At 30.3% G+C, this 23,644-nt stretch overlaps 1 protein-coding gene, 1 long non-coding RNA gene and 1 pseudogene across 2 annotated transcripts; 1 reads left to right on the top strand and 2 right to left on the bottom strand.

Annotated features, from left to right (window-relative positions):
* Positions 1-2,001: 2,001 nt before the first annotated feature.
* LOC108849777 (nitrile-specifier protein 2) lies at positions 2,002-3,840 on the bottom strand. Its single transcript, XM_018623379.2, has 3 exons — positions 3,689-3,840; positions 2,880-3,404; positions 2,002-2,745 (listed from the first exon to the last, which is right to left on the bottom strand). The coding sequence occupies exons 1-3, from the start codon at positions 3,758-3,760 to the stop codon at positions 2,287-2,289; spliced, it is 1,056 nt and encodes a 351-aa protein (XP_018478881.1). The 5' UTR covers positions 3,761-3,840; the 3' UTR covers positions 2,002-2,286.
* Positions 3,841-12,288: 8,448 nt separating this feature from the next.
* On the bottom strand, positions 12,289-16,275 carry LOC108850910 (uncharacterized; annotated as a pseudogene).
* A 5,708-nt stretch (positions 16,276-21,983) lies between these two features.
* On the top strand, positions 21,984-23,101 carry LOC108853184 (uncharacterized). The gene is made up of 3 exons (XR_001949695.2): positions 21,984-22,252; positions 22,428-22,469; positions 22,535-23,101. It is a non-coding gene; the product is annotated as an uncharacterized LOC108853184 (long non-coding RNA).
* The last annotated feature ends 543 nt before the right edge of the window (positions 23,102-23,644 follow it).

Here is a 23,644-nt window from a genome sequence, read left to right as displayed (position 1 = left end):
GTTTTACAACTTTAGTCTTGAGAATGGTATACTTTAATTATAAGCTTTTTCCAATGTCTCAAATGTCCACTTTCTCAATTATATAACGCATAAATGAACTTGTTAAACAGGTTGGCATATTATTGAGGGTTGTAGCCTACAACTTGAGGTGATATGATATGATGTCAGTATATTAGAAATCACTGCATGGATCCAAAACTAATTATTTTAAAACTGTGAGGGGGAAAGTAAGATTGGTTGGTCACTTTGAATTTTTGACATAAAACCTAAATATTCCTTTCGAATCTTAGGAAATGATCCGTATAATTAATGTGTACAATTTCTCTTGATATTTATTGATGTGTACAATTTGGTTAGCTTCGTTAGGCCAATGTGACGATTTGATCAAGTCTTTGCTATCACTAGTTGAGACCTCACGTAACCAGTTTACTACTAATGGATTGTATCTTCAACATTATCCATCGCTCTTCTTTAGTTGTATCATTATCGGTTATCAAAAGAATAAAAGTTAGATCACTATCGAAGTTTGATAATTTTGATATAGTTTGTTGACAAATAATTGCTATAAGCATTAAGCAAGCTACGTAAATTTGTCTTGAGTGTAATTTTAGAATCTTCTGATCATTAAAAACATTATCACAACAACGATCCCGGTGAAGATAAGATTATGTATGAGAAATAATAGATGAAGGTAATAATACTTTGCTTGCAAGGTAAGTTTATGTTTGGATGAGTTATCTTTTTATCTTAGAAGGTGAATAACGAATCTTTTCTTTTCATTTTTTTTAATGGTTTTGACTCTTTTGTATAAAGACATAACCATAAATAGTATGGGCACCTATCACACGAATGCTTAACTTCAAAGACCGTCAGAACTCAGCATTCCTTTTTTTCTTATTGAGTCGGCTAGCTAATATATGCATAGAGAGGTTAACTTATGTTGTCTACAACGTAATCTGATTTTGGTATTGATCTTGTATATATATATATATATATATATATATGTATATATATATGGCAAACAAATAACCAATATTGAAGACTGTTATCATTTTGTTTAACTAATACTCCCTCCGTTTCAATTTATTTGTCGTTCTAGACTTCGGCACACAGATTAATAAAAATTTAATTTTGTATATTTACTAGATAAAAACATCATTACCAATACACCTAATTAGATTTCAACCAATAGAAAAATAGATTAGATTAAAAAGTCAATAAATTTTGCATTGAAATCATAAAACGACACTTATTTTGAAACGAAAAATTTTGTTCCAAAACGACATATAATTTGAAACGGAGGGAGTATGTTACTCTTGTTTCAGATTCGAGTATATAAGGATATAAAAAAACTCGAACTAATGTTGTCATTTGTATTTTTGTTTACAATAGTCAATTATGATTGAGACTTTATTGAAAATATGAAATAGTCGTAATTTCATAATTTAAAAGGTGATTTAAACATGAATTGATTTCAAGTATAGTTTTCTGATTACCCAATACATTGAATTGGGAGCTTTTGTTCTGATGGAACTTGTAACCGAACTGATTGCCCGTTTTACGGGATGATTTTAATATAAGTATTTAAAAAAAAAAAAAATTGATAGGCCTAATATTTGATGTTAAATTTTAGTCTAGTTAACCAGCAGCCAGAGCGTGGTGGGTAATTCACTTTGGTGAGCTATATAGGCTCCAATGTACGACACCCACTTTAAATTTAAAGGGGCAAACGAAAAATAAATGATAAGCTAATTCTAATTCTCTTGTGGTGATGGTCAAGGAAGTGGTTATGGATAGTTCATAATTTAAAATCGGTTTCATGACCATATTTTCTCTAACCACGGAAACATGATTAAATGAAAGTTACAATAGACATTTTACTCCAATTTTGCTGAACAAAATACACTTCCAATTTAAAGTATGTCAAAGTGTAGAACATCACCTCTAAAGTATTTAACTTGTAAAGTTCTCAAATTATACAGCATTGAGGGAAAGGAAATGGAGGTAAATATTAAAAAGAGAGGCTTTGATGATTCACAATCACAATATATATTTCCAACCACAAGCAGAGACACGCATTATTCATCACATACAGACTTTGACGTTTCAGTTACAGAATACTTCAAACCACAAGCAGAGTCACACATTATTAAATACTTAAAACAAACAAAAACAAAAACAGACTTTGATGTTTTGATCACACCAGACTTCAAACCACAAGCAGAGACCCATTATTTTTAGGTATTTTACACCAACTCTCAGTCTCTGACAAATCTCCTTATGAGATTAAAATAATCCAAGTCCAACACGAACATTGATGAGAGGGTTAAGCTCTTTCACCGCGTAGAAGTAAAGATCATCAAAGCGGTTGTTGGTCTGAGCCTTCCCACCAAACATCAGCATCCCTTTCTTTCCATTTACCGTCGCAGCCGTCGATGCACACCAGCCACGCGGTTCAGTCGGTGCCTCCCCTCCACCATCTTCCAGGTTCTTCCACACCAGCGTTTCCGTGTCCAACACGAAACCTTTGCCACACAACTTCCCAGGACCAACATGGGCCTGAGGGTCCATCTCGATCTCCCCTCCAACTACAATGACATGTTTCCCAACAGCCGCAATCGCGAAAACGCTCCTTGGTGAAGGCTTCTCCCCAGTAGTCTCGACTTTAGTCCACACGTTTCGATCCACGTCGAAGCAATGGACATCATCACACTCGTCTCCGTAGAATCCGTAAAACACCCATACCTGTTTAATTCGGGTTTATTATGAACTTCTAACTCAAAAAATCAAAATCGGTGATATGCTGCTAATTCTTTATATATTAATCTATTAGTTAATCTAACTAGAAATGTTGGATTTTAATCATTAATTAATAATACCTTCCCTTGAACCACAACTAGACCAGCTCCTCCTCTTTCTTTACAAGAATCACCCGGTGTCGGAAGCTGGACCCATTTCTCATCAGAAACGTTAAACGCGTTTAGCGTCTTGAGCCTCACGGTTTTGCTCACCCCACCAAACAAGTACACGTTCGCTGCATCCGAAGCCATGGAGTGGAAGCTACGAGCCTCGGGTCCTTCCTCAACCCGAGTCACAAGTTTCCACTCGTTTTTCACAGTGTCGTACGAGTAAAACCCGTTGTACTTTCGGGACGCATCACGGCCTCCGAAGACGTAGAGTGTGGATCCAACGGCCACCATGGCGACGCCTAAGCAACCGAGTGTTGGAATGTCTCCGGTGGCCGGAGCGATTGACCAAGTGTGGGTGTTGAGGTCAAAGACGTAAAGGTCTTTGTCGACGGGGACATTGGATGTGAATTCGCCACCAAATGAGTATAACTTGTCTCCTACCACGGCTATGGCGTGCGAACTTCTCGGTCCTGGTCCCTTTCCTTTTTGCTCTACCTGATACTCAATATAACATCTCGTCACCACAATAAATTTCAACCCAAATAATCAATTAACATTTGATATCTCGTACGTGATTAGTAACACAAAACGAAAGCCATCATGATGTATTGGCTTATTTTATGAACTTTTCGAGAACAGTGAATAATATTATGTAGTGTTGGTTAGGGCTATGCATAGCTAGTAATCACTAGCCAATTTTAATCTACATAATATATTTCTCCTACAAAATTATATATGAACTTGTGAGAAGTTAAATCATGAAATTAATATTTAGTTACCTTGATCCACTCGCCATGGAAAGTCGGAGCAATAGCTTCATACAACGTTGGAACAATACCTGCGATATTCATTCTCGGAATATAGTAAAACAAAAGTTCTTATTTGTTTATGTGTCTGATTTCCTCTCTTTCCACCCAGTTCTACTATATATAGGCTAAAAACCTACCTGTCAAAAGATTTTTGATTTTTTTGCAAAACAATGGCATTTCCCAACTAGATATTTAAAGTTGTTAGACAAAAAAAAAAAGAAAAGAAACATAGTCCCTCTGTGTACATAAATTGATGTTCTGAAATTTTTACACATTACAAAAAGTAAATATACTTTTTAATTAATTTTTTATTTCACTTTTAATTAGTTTAAAGTATCATCTCATTTTCAATAAATTCAACCAATAAAATTTTGATCTTTATTAATGTTTTATTTTTAAAGCAAAATGCATTAATTAATATATAAAATCAGTATTTTCTATACAAAGGAATAAACTAAAACATCAATCATTTGTATACGGAGATAATATTATACTTTTGACATTTTAGTAAAACAAATTGCAATTATCATATACAAAAATATCAAATACCCAGTTGGTAACTGATACTCAATGCCTACTTTGAGATTCCTCATTTTCCCCTCAAAATTAATGAAATTTAAAATTAGGTTGAGATCAATGTTTCCTTTTATTTTTTCCTTCAATTATAAATATATTCATTTTAAACTTATTATTTATTGCTAATTATAATTATAAATTTTAAAATTATACTCTCATATTTTTAAATTTAAATTTTTTAAGTAAGATTTAACTTTATTAAAATACTTTTTATTACATTAACAATTGTTCTACGTTTTCTTAAGTTTTTTGTGTATTTTTCTAATTTCTTATCAGTTATGTACTTCTATTTTTATTGTTTGTTACTTTATTATATGTTTATATATTATTTAATTTTACTTTTATATTTAAATATTTATTTATAATTATGTTTTGAAAGTGTATATTTTTAAGCAGTGAGTTTTTTTTCCATAAATTTAGAGATTATTATACAAATAAAAAGGTACTAATTAAAATGAATTTGTGAATAGTATTTTCAAAAAATATGATGTAATACTATCCATGTCCTTATTTTTCTCTTAAAATAATGTACCACTAGATTTTGATCCGCGCTTTTGTAAGCGAGAAATATTTTACAATGAAAAATTTTACTAATAATTTAACAAATATTTTATTAATTTAAAAGAGTTTATATATTTTTTATTTAAATCAGTGCTTTTAAATTTGACTTGAGTCCGTGATTATACCGGTTAATCCGACGATCTGATAATTTGATTTAGATTTTTATAAAATATCCATATTTAAAAAGATTACGAAAATCTGAGACTAACCGATTAAATAGATAGATGACCAAGATGGATGACCGATATATAATCTAATTTGAGTTAAGTTGTTATAGTTCATAATTTGTCATTTTTAATCCAAATTTTAAAGTTCATTGTTTTGCAATTTATGAAATTATGACATTTTTACAAAATTTGATAGAAAATTGTAGATATAAAATAACTAAGATTAATTATAGTGTTGTTTGGAAATATAAATAGTAGTATAAAAAAGGAGTATATTGTTTGAAACATTAATAGTAGTATAAAATGAATACTAGTGATTTAATGTAGGTTTAACTATAAAATAGAAAAAATGTATTTAGTTTAAAAACTTACAAAATAAATGTTACGTCCAATACAATGTTTCTATTTTAATAAGATATGGATTAGAGAAAAAAAATCAGTTTTGATAATTTTACTTACTTTGATATACCATTGGATATGTTTTATCCATTATACTATTTGTAATCGCGAAATGAAATATGTTAGTAGATTTTAAATAATAAATATATATAAGATCTGCCGTCAAAAAAAAAAAAAAGATCTTGATCCTTCTTGTCGGAGTCGGAGGAGGACTTATCAGTCTGTGTTCTTGAACTCTCAGATCTTTGTGAAAGTCCTGAAGTTAATCGAAATTCAACATTCTCTGTCTCCAATCTATTTCCTTATCTTTTGTTCTTACCTCTCGTACTGCATTTGTTTCTAGTGCTTCATTAGCTACGGTGCTTTGGTATCTAGAACAGTTTTGATTTCTTAATGGAGGCTAAGGGAATTAGTCCTCAGCATTTAGTGTTTTTTTGTGAAGAGTCTTTGAAAATGTGAATATAAGTTATTAACAGTTAGTTAGAGAATTTATCAAGAACTTGGAAAATCCACACCAAAGTTTTGAGAACCCCTTGATAGTGATGACCTAACTCTGTTCTTTAACTGTAATTATATCATTTTCCAAACAATTATCACAGATCGCTGATAAAGACTGAATAGTGAATGTAACAAAAAGCTAAACTGTTTTCTTATATGTTATTATCTATTTCCTAGATGTTAGCATTTGAACGAGAGTTTTACTCACTCAGAAATCATCCATGCATAAAAAAAAGTGAAAAATTTGGTACACAGTAAAGTGAGAAGATATAACTGTTTTTCGTCGTGCATATAGATTCTGAATTTTCAGTATGGTTTGCAGTTTTAATTGAATCTGCTTATATTAATGACAAAAAAATAATCACATTACTGATATTTGTATAATTATGTATATTTACTAAATTTTTCGAGCAACAAAATTAATAACAGTGTTCAAAAAGAAAATTTAATAACATTCTTAGTATACAACTTTATAAATTTCAAATCAACCTTTTAACTACATTTTGGTGATCCTTCACTGGATAATAAAGTGTCGTGTTGGTACATGTTAAGGATCGGTTTTTCTTCGGTGTGAAATTATTAGTTTCACATGTCAACGGATGGAATGAATCCCTAATTTTTACGTAAAACAATCGGATTTATAATGTTGATGGACCGATACCTTGAAGATTATTCTAGGTCTCTCTCGGTTTGGTTTCTTGTGCAACACTTTTAATATGTTCTTAAAGACTAATTTTTGGTAGAAATGATTTCACCTTTAAATATTTGGTAAAATATTACATGGCTATGTAAGTATTTAAAATTTGTAGGCGTTGAAGAGGAGTGATTAAATTTATTTTTAATACACATGTATACTACAAACATAATATAAGAGTCTTACAAACAGACAAAACAATATCATCTATAATCATAAATCATAACATTATATGTCATAATATCATAAGAGCACATTCTTTAACATTTGTAGCTAACAAGTTCAATTCCTAGGATGATAAACTTTTACCCCAAGAAAAAGCAATGTCACTAAATATATGTATGCCTCAGTTGCTGCCACATCCCGTGAATAGCAGCTATCAGTCATGTTTGTGATTGTTGTATTTTTTTCCCATGAATATTTCAATTTTCCCCCTTTTCTTTTATACCAGTCTTCCCTTTAAAACACAACACATGTGAATAATTTATCTTTATTTGCCGCAGAGGTTTCTTTCTTTCTTATCAGTGTTCCTTTTAAATACAAAAGAAATCATCAAAAGAAACTTTATCGTTGTTATCATATCTTTCATATTATTTGACCAAAATATCTTTCATATTATTGTTTCTTAGTAGATTATTGGCTTAAAATGTCTACCTTAGACGGAGAACAGATTCTAATTTTCTCCTAAATAGATTCGAAGTTCGAACAATGGATTTAAACCCTCATATTGCTTGAACAGATTAGTGTTCAAAGACTATATGTAGATAGTTATGTTCAAAAAAAAAAAAGACTATATGTAAATAGTTTCTATAAGTTATGAAATATCAAACTTAATATAGCAAAGTAAAACTTACTACTATATTGTAAAAAGCTTACCAAAAATATATTTACAAAAAAAAATATAGCAAAATAAAACAATATCTGATTTAATTTTAATTATAATGTTACACGTACCTACACCTACAAACATAATATATTATACATATATATTGGTTTTTACTAGTTTGTAACCTATATTTGAGTTTTTTTATCGAGTCAAAATATGTGTTTTGGAGTTTTTATTATTTATCCAGTCTCCCTCTTTTAAATCTCTTTCTTTTCTCCGCTAGAGAAAAGTATTTTTAAAGAAATTCTTTGTGGATTTGATTCTAGGCCGGCTTAGTGGCTGTTAGGATGTTTCATCAGTATGTTCAGAACCGACATAGGATTTTGGAGGTTATAAATGATTTTATAGTGTTTTTATATCTGACCCAGATCTATGATTTAATCGATAGATCCAGTGAAATGTTAGTGAAATGTTTATAATCCAGTTCATTTTAATAAAAAGAATTGTAATTTTCTATCTTAGAAAACCCGGTGAAAATCCAAAAACTCATAATTAACCTATGATCTGGTATCAGACGATCCTCTGAAATTATAATTTATAAAATTTATTTACTTTAGGTTTTTATTTAGTTATAAAAAATTATATGTACAATTGATTATGCTAGTTTTTCTTAGGCTTGGACGGTCTGAAACAAACCTTCTTTAACTCAGCAAGTCAAGTATCAAGTCCTGTGCCGATCATTTCAGTGGGATCAGAAGTGGCGAGATTAAACATCGACATGATTTACCAATTTGCAGCGTTGCTGAATATCAACCTCGCCATGATCAATCTCTTTCCTGTTCTCTTGACGGTGGAACTTTGGCGTTGATATTGTTGGAAGCGGTTAGAGGAGGGAGGAAGCTTCATGCAAGAGGTGGAACCAGGGATGATATTTTCAGGGATCGTGTTTGTGTTATTCATTGGGTTGTTTCTCATTGTTAAGGACACACTTAGGCTTTGATTTCTTAGAGAAATGTTGTAATTATATCTCTTTTGCTAAAATAAAAGTGTTTTGATAGTAATGTCTTTCGTATGAAGAAGTTGAGAGTTTAGACAGGGCTTGTTTGGAGGGAAAGCCACTCAAGCCACCGATTAGGACACATTTCTGAAATTTTTAATTTATATTTATAATTATACATTTTTAAGATAAATATTACTTATTGAGAATTATTAGCTAATGATAAATTACAAACTATTAGAGATCAGTGCAACTAATGATTCTTTAATTTGTTTAGTTGTTTCTCATTATCCGTGTAATATATTTATTAATAAAATTATATAAACAAAAATATTTTTTTTTATAAATATTATATTTATTATTAAATATAAATGATGTTTACATATAAATTTTAATAAAATCATATAAAAATTTAAGTAAAAATTGATAAAATATAAGTAAAAATTATATAAATTTAGGTAAAATATTATTTTTAAATGTACAATTTGTATTAACAATTGATTTTAGTAGATTATGATTGCATTATGGTGAAAATGTTGCTGATAATATTAACAAATATTGCTATACAATTAATTTTATAATATATTTAATAACTATTAATGCAGTTGAAATAGTTAAAAATTAATGTGATATTTTATATATTATATATATATATATTTATTTACTTATATATGATTAAAGGAAAATGTAAAAATATGTTATTAAAATTTTGCTTAGGACAACTAAACATGTTAGATCGGCACAGAGTTTAGATAAAACACAATTTGGTTTCCAATACAAATGAATTGATGGGTACATATCCATGTAATACCTCTACTCAGTTATCCACTTCTAATAGATGTTTCCTTTACATATTTTTATATGTATTGATATATCATATATGTACACTGGAATTGTCATTATTGGTGGATTAATAGGAGTTGTTAACTTATAATTTAAAGCTAATTGGCGGTAAATAAATTTAGAGAAATTTTTTGGATAGTCATTTTTAGTTTATTTTCACGAAAATAGCATTCACCAAAATAAGTCTTATTAAAAGGTAAACTAGATCTTGACCCGCCCAACTGGGCGGGTATTATATTTATTTGCAACAATATAACATTTATAATTTCTTTTGGATATGTGAGTAAACTGTTTTGTACATGCTTTTATATGTTAAAGTGTGTTTATTTTTTATCTTTTTTGATATATAATAAATAGGGTTTATTTGCCATATAACCAAATAAAAAATAAAAATTAGATTGTAGAGAGAGATAAGAAGAGAAAGTAAAAAAGAGGATATGATTTTGGGTAGTTAGTGAATTTGTGTGTTTTTGTTGGGTTATTGGAGCAAATTTCCCTAATAAATAGCGATTTCCTTTTTTAAATGGATCATATAATCTTAATGTGAGAGATGAATTATGTTCTAAGAAAACCAGTGAGATATGTTGTTCGTCATGCATGGATTTTAATTCTTTTGTGATAAACATAGTGGCTACAGAGAAGATATGTTAATACGTGAGGAAAAATAGTGGATTTGTACTTGACAGATTAATAATTTTTGCAAGGTATTCAATTCGTTGTTATTAATTAATTCTTTATCTGATGAACATGCTGCCATGGAAATATTGTATTTCAATATGTGATGAAATGATACGATAGATGTATATTTGAGTTGGGTAATGTTTGTAGTTAATCTTAATAACATTAATAAATGGTCCAATATGTAATGTTTAATATATTAACGTTTATATATTGAACGGTCCTCTTATATGTGACGTGACGTTTAGTATATTAAAAGGTCTTCTTATAATGTTTAATTAGATGGTCCAATGTAACTTCTAAATAGTAGATAAAAATTGTACTTCTCTTTTAATAGAGAAGATATGCATTTGTACCCCTATGATTAATTAATATAAACTTGAGATTTAGAGTTAAATGATGGGGTTTTGGAGATGAGGCTTCAAATTTTAAAAAATAAAGGTTAACAAGTTCCAAATAGAAAAAAAAATTTTTGCTCATTTTATTTTTTGAAGACTATTTATGACAAAATCTTAAAAATGTTATTTGAGAGAGTTTATATTCTTACATGCTCCTTCGAAATTAAGACAAAAAGATCATTAATTTCTACATAATCTAAGTTCTATTCCTCGAGATAATAGCTTTTCTATCCATACTTTTTTAGCTAGATTATAAGTGCTAATAGCTTTTCTATCCATACTCTTTTAGCTAGATTATAAGTGTGAATTGACGTACAAACATTTTTAGTAGTTAGGTGTAGAGGTTTTGATACTATGTAAAGTTTTATAAGTTTCATGAGGTTTCAATTCTATGTGAAGTTTTATAAGTTTTATGGAATTTTAAATTAAAATTAATTGACAGTAAGTAGATTGATCAAATATTTTAATATATAACTTATGTCATATCAGAATGATCTTTATATCTTTATCCACTTTTTAGTAAAAAAGTGGCATTTATAGTTTATATAGCAACCCAATTACTTATTTTAAAGGTTTTTTTTTTGTCTCTCAACCTTTTTTTTGTTAAAGAGCCTCTCTCTCTCTCTCAAGTTTGCTAGGAATAAAATGGTTATAGGAGCCAAGCTTTCGCTGAGATCCGAGGTGGAAACAACAAGAATGTGGGACATTGACTCGCCAGATTTGGGTGAGGCTGTCTACTGGACTAACCATTCCAAGGGAGTTGAGAATTTGGACTCAAGCGAAGGGTTTATGGGTTGGAACACTATTAGAGTGGAGGATACACTGTGAGGCACTGTATGACTATGGGTTGTTGCCTTCCGAACCCTTTATGACCCATTGATCCAATAAGCCTGTTTCTATTGGACCAATCACCTTCTTAAAAAATGCAAAAATTCTGTAAAATATATAAAATATTAGGCTCTCAAAAATGAATACGAACGCCCAAAACAATAGTCGAGATAATGACATATTGTAATGTTGATGCTTTCAATTCACTCAAAACGACGATGTGTCTGAAGCTCATAAATTATGCACACACATATTTTAACTCTAGTTATTTTAAAATTTACACTAGAGTAAACCCGCCCTATGGGCGGGCGGGCGAGTAAAATTGATAGCACAAATTTATTTTAAATTTTATGTTAATTTTACTTTAAATAGAATTAAGCTTCATAATTATTTTACAGCAATTTTATCTATGTTTTTCGGTTAAAATATTAAATTCTGTGTATGCATTGTTTGTTGTTCAATTGGTTATTATTTTTTTAATTGATTAGTATTGTCTGAACCAGTTTTTTTATTTTTATTTTTGTTAACTTGAACCAGTTTTTTTAGTTCTGTGTAGACTTTTGAAATCCAAAACTTCGTTGCAAAATGGCTCCAATGATTAAACAATCCATGTATTATTTTGTTGTAAAAAGTTGTGGGAGATATGTTTGATACTGCGTGTTGTTGTAGCAGTTTTAGCTTTGATCCCACAAAGTCATTCTAAGGGATGGTATGAATTTCTTGGATTGCTTGAAAGTAGAAGCAATTGTTGCAGTTGGTCTCCATTACATTGAAATGGCAGCTCGTTTGTGGTTTGAGCTTTCACATGTTTCTCTAGTATTCATAGTTATTTTTGTCGCAGCAGTCACGTTAAGCTCTGTTTATTTCTTCTTTGTAGTGGAAATCTATAGATGATAGAGATACACGAAAATTTTCAAACGTGTTCCTTTGAAACAATTTGGAATCAGATGTGTTCCATAGTTCATAAATCTAAATCCATAGACCACATGTATATTAAAAAAAAATTCTTTGAGCCAAGTGGGAAGGTGACATTGGTAAAAAGCTTGAGCCTTGGGCTCATCATTGTCTTAGCGATGCAAGAAGATAACAGTGAAAAGCAGAGCACTTAATCAAGAATGAGACAACATGTCTGGCCAAGAGTCATAGTAATCAAACGTATGTCAAACTGCAAGAAATCAGAGAAGAAGAACCCTGAGGTGCCACTTCCATCCACATACTGAAACGTGTAAGCGCAAATGTTGTTCTTAACAGAACAACCTGAATTAGAGGACTGAACACCCCACCTGCATCTTTAGTCAGAAAATGAGATTGGTGTCGTTGTTACTTAGCTTCCTGGATCAAAGTAAGTCAACTGAATCTGTAAACAGAGCAGCACACTAATCTCAAATCAGAGAAATTAAAAATCACAGAACATCACCTCTTGTGTTTGAGGGCAGCCATTGCAAGAAGCACATTAAGTCAAATCAGAGAATTTACTTGGAGTTCACTGGTTTGAGGGCAGCCATTGCAAGAAGCACAAATAACTCACAAACATCACCTTTATAATGATTAAGATAACCATTCTCCTCCAATCTCACCACCGACTTTGAAAAAATAGCTACAGAAGATTATCTACCACTGGACCTGCCTAACCTCTCATGTGCTCCTTTTGCATAACTCGTCTTTCATGCGATCTCTTTAGCCTAAGCAAAATGGAGTTTATCTCGATAGTAGTCAGCAACCTGTAATCCATAAATGCAATTAAAATGTGAAGCAAATTTAACCAACAGACAAATGAGACAGGGACGGGTAAATCGAGCGAGGATGAGAACATTGTAAACCCAGAGGTTTGATAAGATGTTAAGAACTACCCAAGAAAGATCAAAGGAGATGAAGATTAATCCGGCAAAGTCTATAACATAATCACTATCTCATCTCAAGAACTTGATCACATAAGTCGACTAAAAAGTTCACTGCAAATATACGACTATTCATTATCTATGCAATTGAATCATACCGTCTTTCATACTGTAATATATTTGTCTTGGAGATTCCTTGCACTGTTCATATTTCACAGGGCAAAATCGAACTGTGGTTCCACATATATATCCAGTCAACCAATCAACAATGGATTTTGCATTCTTCAGGTCATGTTAAGAAATGATGAGAGAAGAGGAGTTGGCAAAAATTTCAAGTCATTTGAAAGGCTATAAAAGAACTAAGATACCTCCGAAATGATCACTCTATTACGATTATGCTGAACTTATGAACTCTACGTGGTCCTCCGTACCTGTCTTTCTCTACATATGTGATCTTCCACTACCACTGCAATGACAAACAGGTCATCTTATAAGTCTTAAGCATTGGTTTCTATTACACATGTATGAATGCAAAGAGAAAATATATTACATATAAGAACACGTAAAAGAAGAATTTAAATTGCAGCTTGAACGGATTTGCTACGGATTTGACACTGAAACCATTTTGATTGCCTCTGCATAACTCCATACCAACCGCGAAGCTGCTTTTTAAAACAATCCTCTTCGCACTCCATACAGATCTTGTCCCTATCAAAACATTCATTTCGCTGGAAAGGTAAGAAAGCTTCTTAGTAAGAGATCTGTAAACAAAAGGGAAAAAATCTTACGTTGGAAGATCTTGCTTGGTTAGTTTGGATAGGTAACAGTGCAGCATCAGAGTCTCCTTGACGATCTAAGGCCTTCCACTTTCAAACAGATTTTTTGGAGCCAGACTCCATATAGTTCAAGAAGCCAGAGAAATTGGGAACTTTTCGTGGAGGTCGGACAAATGGCTCGTCAAAGCTGTGGAGTAACCCATCATCGGAAACCGCAATCCAAGCACCGATATCATCAGTAGCACTCGCCGTCCTTCTATGTCCTTGAAGCTGATTTACTTTTACACCATTTGTGGAAAGTTGTTTCCTTTCAGGGTCAGATGGTTCAGCCAAGAAAAGGGCAAGCTCATTATGATCATCTTGATCATCTTCGTCCAAACGAACCCGTCTCAGAGTTCCTTTGCTAGCTTCTTTGTGAGACTTCTCTATCTTCACAACCTGAGTCTCCATGGCGAAAGTACTCTCACGATGCCTGTCTCGAATTTCGTTTTTCAAACCATTGTCGTAGCTAGATTGAACAGCTCGTTGGAATTCATCTAACTACAGAGAAACGATACCGACAATCAATAAACGTTACACAAATGAGAGCAGAGAAAGAGAGAAAGAGAGAAAGAATGAAAACCTGCCATTTGGTGGTTCCGAGAGCGGCGTGAAGGTCGCCATCTCCTGTGATTTAAAAAAAAATGAAAGAAGGGAAGCTAAAGAGAGTATTAACTGATTTGAATAAACTGGAAACAGGAAAGTAATAAAAGATCCAAGGAATCACTTAATCAGAAATCAAAGTGTCAAAGAAATTAAAAACTTTAAAGTAATAATAGGAAATCTCAAAGTGATTTGCCAAGAAATATCACCTGCGACGTATATATACACATTCCGAGTGATAGAGCAGGGAGTAAAAATCCATTATGGTTAACGTTTCCGTTGATAGAAAAGAAGGCAAAACATCGAAATTGAAGATCTACAAAGCGAATCATCACGTGGATTGAAAATCTCAAAACTCCATAGCTGGTATCTGAGATCGAAGGAGAAGCCTTCTCGATTCAGTGTGGAAGAAGAACAGGAATCAAAAACTCTGCGTTTCAAAGATTGGGCTTTATAAACCAAAACAATGACAACAACAAAAAACGAAAGCCCAGACGTAACACAAACATAAATAAATGAAACGGTGTGTTTTTACAAACTGGACAGGTGTTGCATTCTGGGCAATTGAATTAGTGACGTGGCACTCTCAAAGAAGAGAGTGCTTTTCTTTATATATATAGATATCCATATTCTTTTTTCGTTCGAAAACTTGTGGTCAATATCTCCACAAGGTCAAAGAAAAAACTATTCATATTCTAAACTTGTGGTCAATATCTCCTTTGAAGAAGTCAAATGATGAGTTATATTGAGTCAACTGTCACATCATGTAAAACACTTAGTCACCTTCATTAATGAGTAGACTAACATAATAAAAGATTTGATGGCTGTTTCTAATTTAGAAATACTCTTTCTTTTTGATGACAAAAAAAAAAAAAAAAAAAAAAATTTAGAAATACATATTCTATGAATTGTATGTTTTCGTTAAAATATTATGATTTTTCCCAGCAATTTTTTTATCGTAAAAAAAGTTTCTACAGTTAATTTCCGATGGTTGTAATGTTAACTAGAGTTTGATTTTGAAACCGCAGAATTGAATTTTGATTAAAATTGTATTATCTATGAAATTTATAATTTGATATAATTTCTGTAATTTTAAAAATATGTTATATTTATATTTTCTGTAAACGATTTTATATGGTTGGCTAAATTAATTGTGCTAACATTCTAGGTTTCTATACGATTAGGATATTTGATATTTGTTTGAATTTGTATCCTGTGAATACGGCATGATTAATTGTTAGTAATATTTTTGTGAGCGTTAATATTAAAAAAAACAATTTCCAAATGTTTTTGGTAATAAAATAAAAGAAAGTGTTTCTTAACATTTACACCAAAAAATTTGCAAGTGTTAAGTGAATCTAATCTATTAAAAGCGAAGTACATTTTGTATTTATCTCCAGACTTTTCCAAAAAAATTACAGTGACATGCCACTGATATTAAATATAATATTTTGATTTTAAATTAAACCCACTCCAACGATTGGTTTTTAATTAACCCTGAAACATAACTTTTAGTAAAGACATTTACTTCCTTGATTTCCTAAATATATACTGGTGACAGAAAAAAAAGGTTTCCTACATATATTAAACCGATTAATCATCATGTCTAAATACATTTATTTCCTCGGTTTCCTATATGAAAGTTAAATGTATTTTAATGTATGAAATATAATTATTAATAAATTTAAATACAGTTTTCATATCTAATACACTAAATCAAATACAATTACAAACCTTGGAAATGTGTTTTCATATACTCGAATTGACTACAAATTCCTTTTAACTTTTAACGGAATGCGTTTGATATTGGTCAGAGAAAAATCACTCACCTTCCATAACAACGCCTATATTTCAGCTATCACATTAACAAAAAATGAAATCAATCATTTAAAACACAATTTTTTTTCAAATATACAATTAAATATATATGAATATTCCTTTAGTAAAAGAAATCAGAATCATTTGCCATTTATTGTTACACATCTATATCTCTAATCTTTTCTTTTTGAGAAATCTAATATCTCTAATCTTTGTCAAAGGAATAATTATAATTACTTTAAAAGTATATTTCTTTTTGAAAACGTGTAAATCAGGCTTGAGCAATATTTTACCAAATATTTTTTGTTTAGCTTACAGCCTTACACATTCAATCCAACCATATATATATATATATATATATATATATATATATATATATACATATATTTCATTCCTATAAAATTGACTCCCAATCAATTTTTGAAAACTTTCAAAATAGGCAATGCTCCACTATGAACATAGTCCTTACTCTATAAATCAATAATATAACTATTATAGACTGTATACACTAGAAAGAAATGTATTTTTATATATAACCATAAGAATACATAATAAACCAGAAGTTCATTTACATTTTATAAACATTTTTAAATAAGTAGGAGAAAATCTAATATTTTGAAAATAAATGGGAGCAAATCAAGATTGAGATCTTTAATATTAAAATTTGAATATTTTTAAAAGAGATTATGAAAATGAACAAATATCTATACTATTAAAACATAAACATTCTGAAAAATCTACTTAAAAAGTTGTTTGGCCTACCTATTACTATTTATTATTATTTTGGTCCTACGGTTATAATGTTACCGATTATAATTATTTTGATGATTATAGAATATTCCTTAAATGTTATCTCATTAAAAGCGGAGAAAACGTTACAAAATGGTTTAACGGTGTGACATTTCCCTTAAATATTTCTTTGGTTTAAAGATACCGGATATTGTATTTCCTTAAATGTTATCTCATTAAAAGATGATTGATTCGGTGACGTCGCTGTTTTGAGCGTTGAAGTTTGAGGATTCGGGATTGGTGTGTGACATTATTTTTTTGAATTGTGGTTCTGTTGATTTCTTGTGGAAGAAGAAGAGACTTTGAGGGATGATGAGTGAAAACTGCAACGATGGAGAACGTCTGACGCGTAATTCCCCAGATTTTTGGAGATTAAACAAAATTAAATACTCATTTTCAAAGAAGTATAATACAATATTTGTTTTATGAGAAATACATGTGCACAGCATACAAGATATATTTCCATTTCACAATCTGAGAGTGTAGAAGAATCCTAAAACAATTTTATTTAATTTAATTTTAACTAGATTTTGACCCGTGCGACCGCACAAGTATTAATTTTCACTTTTAGTTTTTATTTATTTATACAAAATAGTATAATTATAATATTTGATCGTTTTATATTGACTAAGTTAGGGGTGAATATTTGGGTACCACTCGAATTCGGTTAAAATCTATTCGGGTTTGAGATTTTCGAGTTTAAAGATTCTAACTTTATTCGTGTATTTATAAATTTTGGTTCCGGTTTGATTCGGATCTTTGCGGGTTTGATAACCCGTTTAAACTATTTTTAAATTTTCAAAATTTATATATCTTTAAATATCCCTAAATCTAAAAATAAAAATAATATAACATGTAATTTGAGTAATGTAAGCTAAAGTACCTAAATTAAAAATTTAAAATATGTTTAACTTGAATATTTGGATGGAGAATAAATATATATTTTAAGTATTTTTGGTGTTTTGATAATTGTTTATCTACTTTAGATGTTTACTTTTGACTATTTTTTTATATTTTAAACAACTTTGAAATAGCTTATATCTTGGATATTAACTCTAAAAATAGCTAACATATTGAAGTATATAAATATGATTTAAATACATTCGAATATCCAAAATATTTCATTCAGATCAGGTTTAGTTATGGTTCTCTAGATACCAAAATGGTAAATCCGTTTGGATATTATCTAGTTTCGGTTCAAATTTGGTAATATTTTTCGTTCAGATTCGTTAAATAAAAAAATGTTTTATTATAATTTCTATGAATTGTTTGTCCAATAAAAATGTATTTTTTAATTTGACATTGATTTAGTGGAGAAGTTAATGAATTGTATTTAATTCAAATTTAATTTTGGAAAACACATTAATCTAAGTGAAAAAGATAAAGCATTAAAATAGAAAGTACTATTTATTTCTGTATTTAATTTTAGAAAACACATTAACTAAAGTGAAAAAGACAAGCATAAAAATAAGAATCTTAATTAATACTACAGTGGTATGAAGCGTAAATAAAAGTGAAAACTAAGGGGTATTTTTAAATGGGTACTTCTCTTTTAATAAGATAGATTTCAAAACTCACATATGTCACTTATAATCACTACAAAACCTATAAGTTAAGATGCATAACACAAATACAATGTCTTGAAAAATTAAATAATTTATTTAGTTTTTACAATTAAAAAATATATATAAAAAGTTTAATCAGATTTTTTTAAAAATATTATAATGTCTGTGGGTTTTACGGGGGTTTTAGATTTTATTGGATATTTAACTAAGGATTTTTCATTAAATCCAAATCATATTATATACGATTATCAGGTTTACTGGTTAGACAATAGTCTATATCGGGTATGAAGACATTGTTTATATTTTAAAAGAAGTGAAATAATTTATAAAAATACAATGCTTTTTCCACACCAATTAAATATATGTATTATTACTCATCAATATTTGGTTTCAGTTTGGATATTTTGGATTTATAAGAAAAAAAATCAGATGTTTTGGGTTCGGCAATTTAAATATTAGGTCATTCAAGTTTTTGGACAAAATATCGAATATAACTTTTAATATTTCGAATTAAAAAGGTAATATGGTTTTGGGTAATTCGGTTTATCAATATTATTTTTAGATATTTCTCTATTTAGAAATTAAAAATAATTAATATTTTAGGCATAGTAGGTATATCAAAAAATTGGGTACATCCGGTCCTGGTTTTATGGTGTTAGAAATATTGGATCCCCTCGGTTATATATGAAGCTCGGTCCACTTTTGGTTGTGGTTTTTTGTATGGTGGTTTGGTTCCTTAATCCTGAGTAAATGTGTCCAAACTTATATTCTACCTAAAATTTTAAATTTAAAAATATTTAAATCTTAAAAATAAACCCGCGCTTCAAAGCGCGGGTCAAAATCTAGTGTAGAATTTAAATTCAGATTATGACTACGGTTGGGCGTTCAGATATCCATTCGGATTCATTTCAGATCTGTTTGGGTTTTGGGTTTCCGGGATCAAAGATTTCAGTCCATTCAGATATTTCAAAATTTTTCAATTCAAATTATATTTGGATATTTGCGGATTAAGTTCGGATTCGGATGACCCATTTAAATTATTTTTTAAAATTCATTACAAATTTTGAATTTCTTATAATCTATAAATAAAATAATATATTGTATATAAATATGAATAACTTAACATATAAGTTGGTTTGGTTTAAATTTTGGATTAAAATCAATAATTATTTTAAATATTTTTGGTGTTTTGAGTGTACTTCCATTATGTTAGATATTTATATTTGACTATTTTTATATATTTTCAAGTATTTAAACCAACTGAAAAGTATCATATATATTCTGGATGTTTTTATACACATTAAAACTAAAAAATTAATATATATATATATATATACGTATATAAATCTTTTTCGGTTACATTTTGATATCCAAAATACTTCGGTTCGAATTGGTTATGGTTTCGGTTGTCTAAATATCAAAATTTTAAATACTTGAAAATATTTAATCAATTTTAGTTTGGTTTGGTATTACTCTTTCGAATCGTGATCGGTTAGGTTCTTTAGATTTGAATTTTTTTATCCACATTTGATATTGAAAAGAAAAATAAATAGCAATATATTTTTGAAATATATATCCGCACGGACGTGCGGATCAAAATCTAGTAATTTTTTTAAAAGTCTCCACTTAAAATAGTTTTGAAATCGATCAACGTTCAAAATTTCACCCGATAGTGTGGTGTATTACTTCCAACTTGGAAGGTTAGTGATTCTCAAATTTTCATGATAGAAATTTTATAATTTCAAATTAATATATTAAGTCTGGTTTGTATTAATCATGTTTTTTTAAGAAATCGAATTAGTATATGAAATATAATTTGAACCATACAGGAAACTGTTTTTGTAAGTCATTCGTTGATAGTTTTTAACTTTTTATAATATGTAGATTGGCAACTGCGTTATATAGGAGTTACGCATTTTCTTTTCAAGAATAATACCTATCGGAGTATATATAATACAACTGGTAACAATTCATCGTTTTTACAAAAGAAAAATCATGAAGCAATCGAATTTTTTTTTTTTTGTAACTGGCTTTAATATTAAAAATTTAAAAAACGATACAAGTATGAGTTTTCATTCATAAGTTTGATAAAGTTTGGAACAACAAAAGGGAAAACAACCCTAGTAGACAATTCAAGAATGAATCGTAAAGAGCAAGTAGAAGAACATGATAATATTAGCAAAATTAGTTCCTTCGGCCACGACGACCTCGTTTACCTTTTTCTCTAACATTAGTCCATTCTGATCCTTGAATTTTTTGAGTAGGTTTTATTGGTCTTCCTCCTCTAGTTATATTATAACCAGATGTTTCTCCAACCAAAAACAAACCATTATCGTTTCCAGACACGAGAGGGATCTCGGAATGAATTTGATGACTGATATGAGATTGGGGAGAAGCTTGACCAAAACTTTGCTCTTTCTCAGAAGTGTCTCAGAAGTGTGAGAATCTTCTGGAATGTTTTTTTGAGATGGAGTTTCCTCCATAATACGAGGCTGCTAACAAAGGTAAAGAGTTAACTGACTTTGAGAGAGAAAAAGAATGTACCTTATGCAAATTGGTGGAAGGTCCATCCTTAAGATCCTTAGACTGACTAGCAGGTGAAGACTTTTTTGGATTTGAATAATATTTCGTATTTGATAAGTTGGTTATGCTAGTGCATGTATCGTAAAATGTTACATCTATCAACGGGGCGGATCTAAAACAACTTTTAGTTAGCCAGGAGCACTTTCATAAATTTTAGATTAGTTGGAGTTACTTGTGTAAAATTTAAACTAATTTATTAAAGATATTTAAGATTTTGAGCTATTTTTTTCAACGCTGATTTATTATGATATTACAATTATTAGGAATATTACATAGACGATTCGACAATCGACAATACTACATGTCTTATGAAGATCTACGCCTAACTGCATCATCTGAGCCGTCCTATAAAGATCCACGCCTGATCAGCCTGTAATCCTTTATTTCATAATCTGCATAGTTGCCTAATAAATCGTGTTCTCTCCGGGATTTGAAACTTGAATTTGAGAAAATCTGCAATAAATTGCATAGTCTGGGAGTCGAACCCCAAACCTGAATATAGATGTCTTTAGACCTTAACCATTAGGCTAAGGTGCTTCCACAATTCTGAGCTAATTACTCATGGGAAATTAACTGCATATCGAGAATACGCCACACAATTACTAACATTGTAATATATATCCGCCTCCTTAGGCGTCCAAGTCGCTATGTAGAGGGTGGGGTTTATCGACACGTATCGGAACCATAGTGGATCGTATGTGTTACGCGTACTGCTCACTCTCCTCTTCTTCGTCTGTTATGTGTAGTGCACGCGATTTGTGTACTTTATCATACAAACAGATTCATGGCTTTCCCCATCACATCGTCTCTTAGCACGCCTCTTCGGCGTTTCAGATTACTTTTTTTTTTTCACAAAAACGACGTTTCAGATTTACCATTAATCTTCTCATCTATTGATGGTTTCTCTTCAGTCTTCGCGAATCTCATAAAAAACTTGCCTTTCCACAATCCTTTGCCACAATCCTATTTGGAAACATCTTCCGCTTCTCGCTTCTATGACGGGAACGGCTTTGTCTTTGATGATTTCTGTTTTAAAGCCATGGTTGGAAGATCTACAGGTATTGGTTATTTCTTTCTCTCTGGGTTCTGTTCGATTTCAGACATAAATAACTTACTCCTTAGATTTCTTTGAGCTTGTGATTTCTTGAGCTTGTGTATACCAATTTTGGATTTGATTTAGTCTAAAGAGAATCTAGAACAGTACCAATTTTGGATTTGTTTTCTCATTGTCAGGCTTGGTCGATGCTTGATCAACTATCTGACCTCAAAATAAAGGTACATATAAAGCCTCACAGTGTTCAATAATTCAATACAACACTCTCATATTGATTTATTTACAGGAGGAAATGATATAGGAAACCAACAGAGATCTTAAGAGAAAGATAGTGCCATCGAAATCTTAATGCCCAAGAAATTGAATTCATTTGAGATCTTTAACGATATTTCTGGCCTTCTCTCTCAATCTATCTCAGTTGGAGGAAAGTGATGCAGCCCTTAATCAATCATTAAGGGGATCTTCTTCTGCAGAACATCATCAACAACAGTAACAACAAGGCATGAGCTCTTATCAAGCAAACGTTGAGTTAAGAAGCAGGTTTCTTCAGGCCTTTACATGGCGATGTAGCATTGCAGATGACGTATTCATCACCGGAAAACAGTTAAGACCCAATGAATTGACCTGGTCAGCTAGACTTATAATTGACTTTTGTTTGTTTTTATGGAACAATCAGTACAATCAATGGTGTGACAAATGCAAGCAACTCTGCAACATCACATAATGTTACCAACGGGTTCTTCCCTGGATGAATGGTCTGAAAAAAATACATAGCAATCTATAGGTATCATGGTTGTGCCATTTGGTTTCTCCAAGAAAACAATAGTTCATGATTACAGAACAGTGATATATAACTAAGGCTGTCTGTGACAATATATATATAATAACTAAGGCTGTAATATCACACTCCACATTCTTTGTTTTTCTCTTAAAATTCATAAATGTTTTTGAACTTCTTAAAATAAAAAAAATTTGTGGGAGCATTCTTTTAATCATTATAAAATATTGTACAAACTCAGTTGGATTATGATTAAATTCTCTGGATTTGTATATCTATCAAGGTATTCTTTTTAAATGTGTTTGTACATATATATTCACATGTAGTGAATAAAATTCCAAATTATTGGCTTCTAAAAGTTCCCATTACAGCCTACCATTGAAATCAATTGGAAAGTAAATACATTTTGCCTTCTTTAACATTAATTTTATTTTATGTTTAAATTTTAACTAAATTAACTTTGTTACGAGTATCAACATTTTATTCTATTTTTATTAAAATCGATCGCAACCATATAATATATTCTACTTTGATCTAAGCAAATTCAAAACAAAGTACACTATGATCGCTAATCATTCTTGGATTGAAAAATATCACCTTTTCAACATATTTTCATCG

The sequence above is a fragment of the Raphanus sativus genome, chromosome 4, assembly GCF_000801105.2.
Source record: "Raphanus sativus cultivar WK10039 chromosome 4, ASM80110v3, whole genome shotgun sequence".
Taxonomy (NCBI): domain Eukaryota; kingdom Viridiplantae; phylum Streptophyta; class Magnoliopsida; order Brassicales; family Brassicaceae; genus Raphanus; species Raphanus sativus.
The sequence above is the reverse complement of the archived record's forward strand: the minus strand, read 5'-3'. Positions and strand labels throughout refer to the sequence as shown.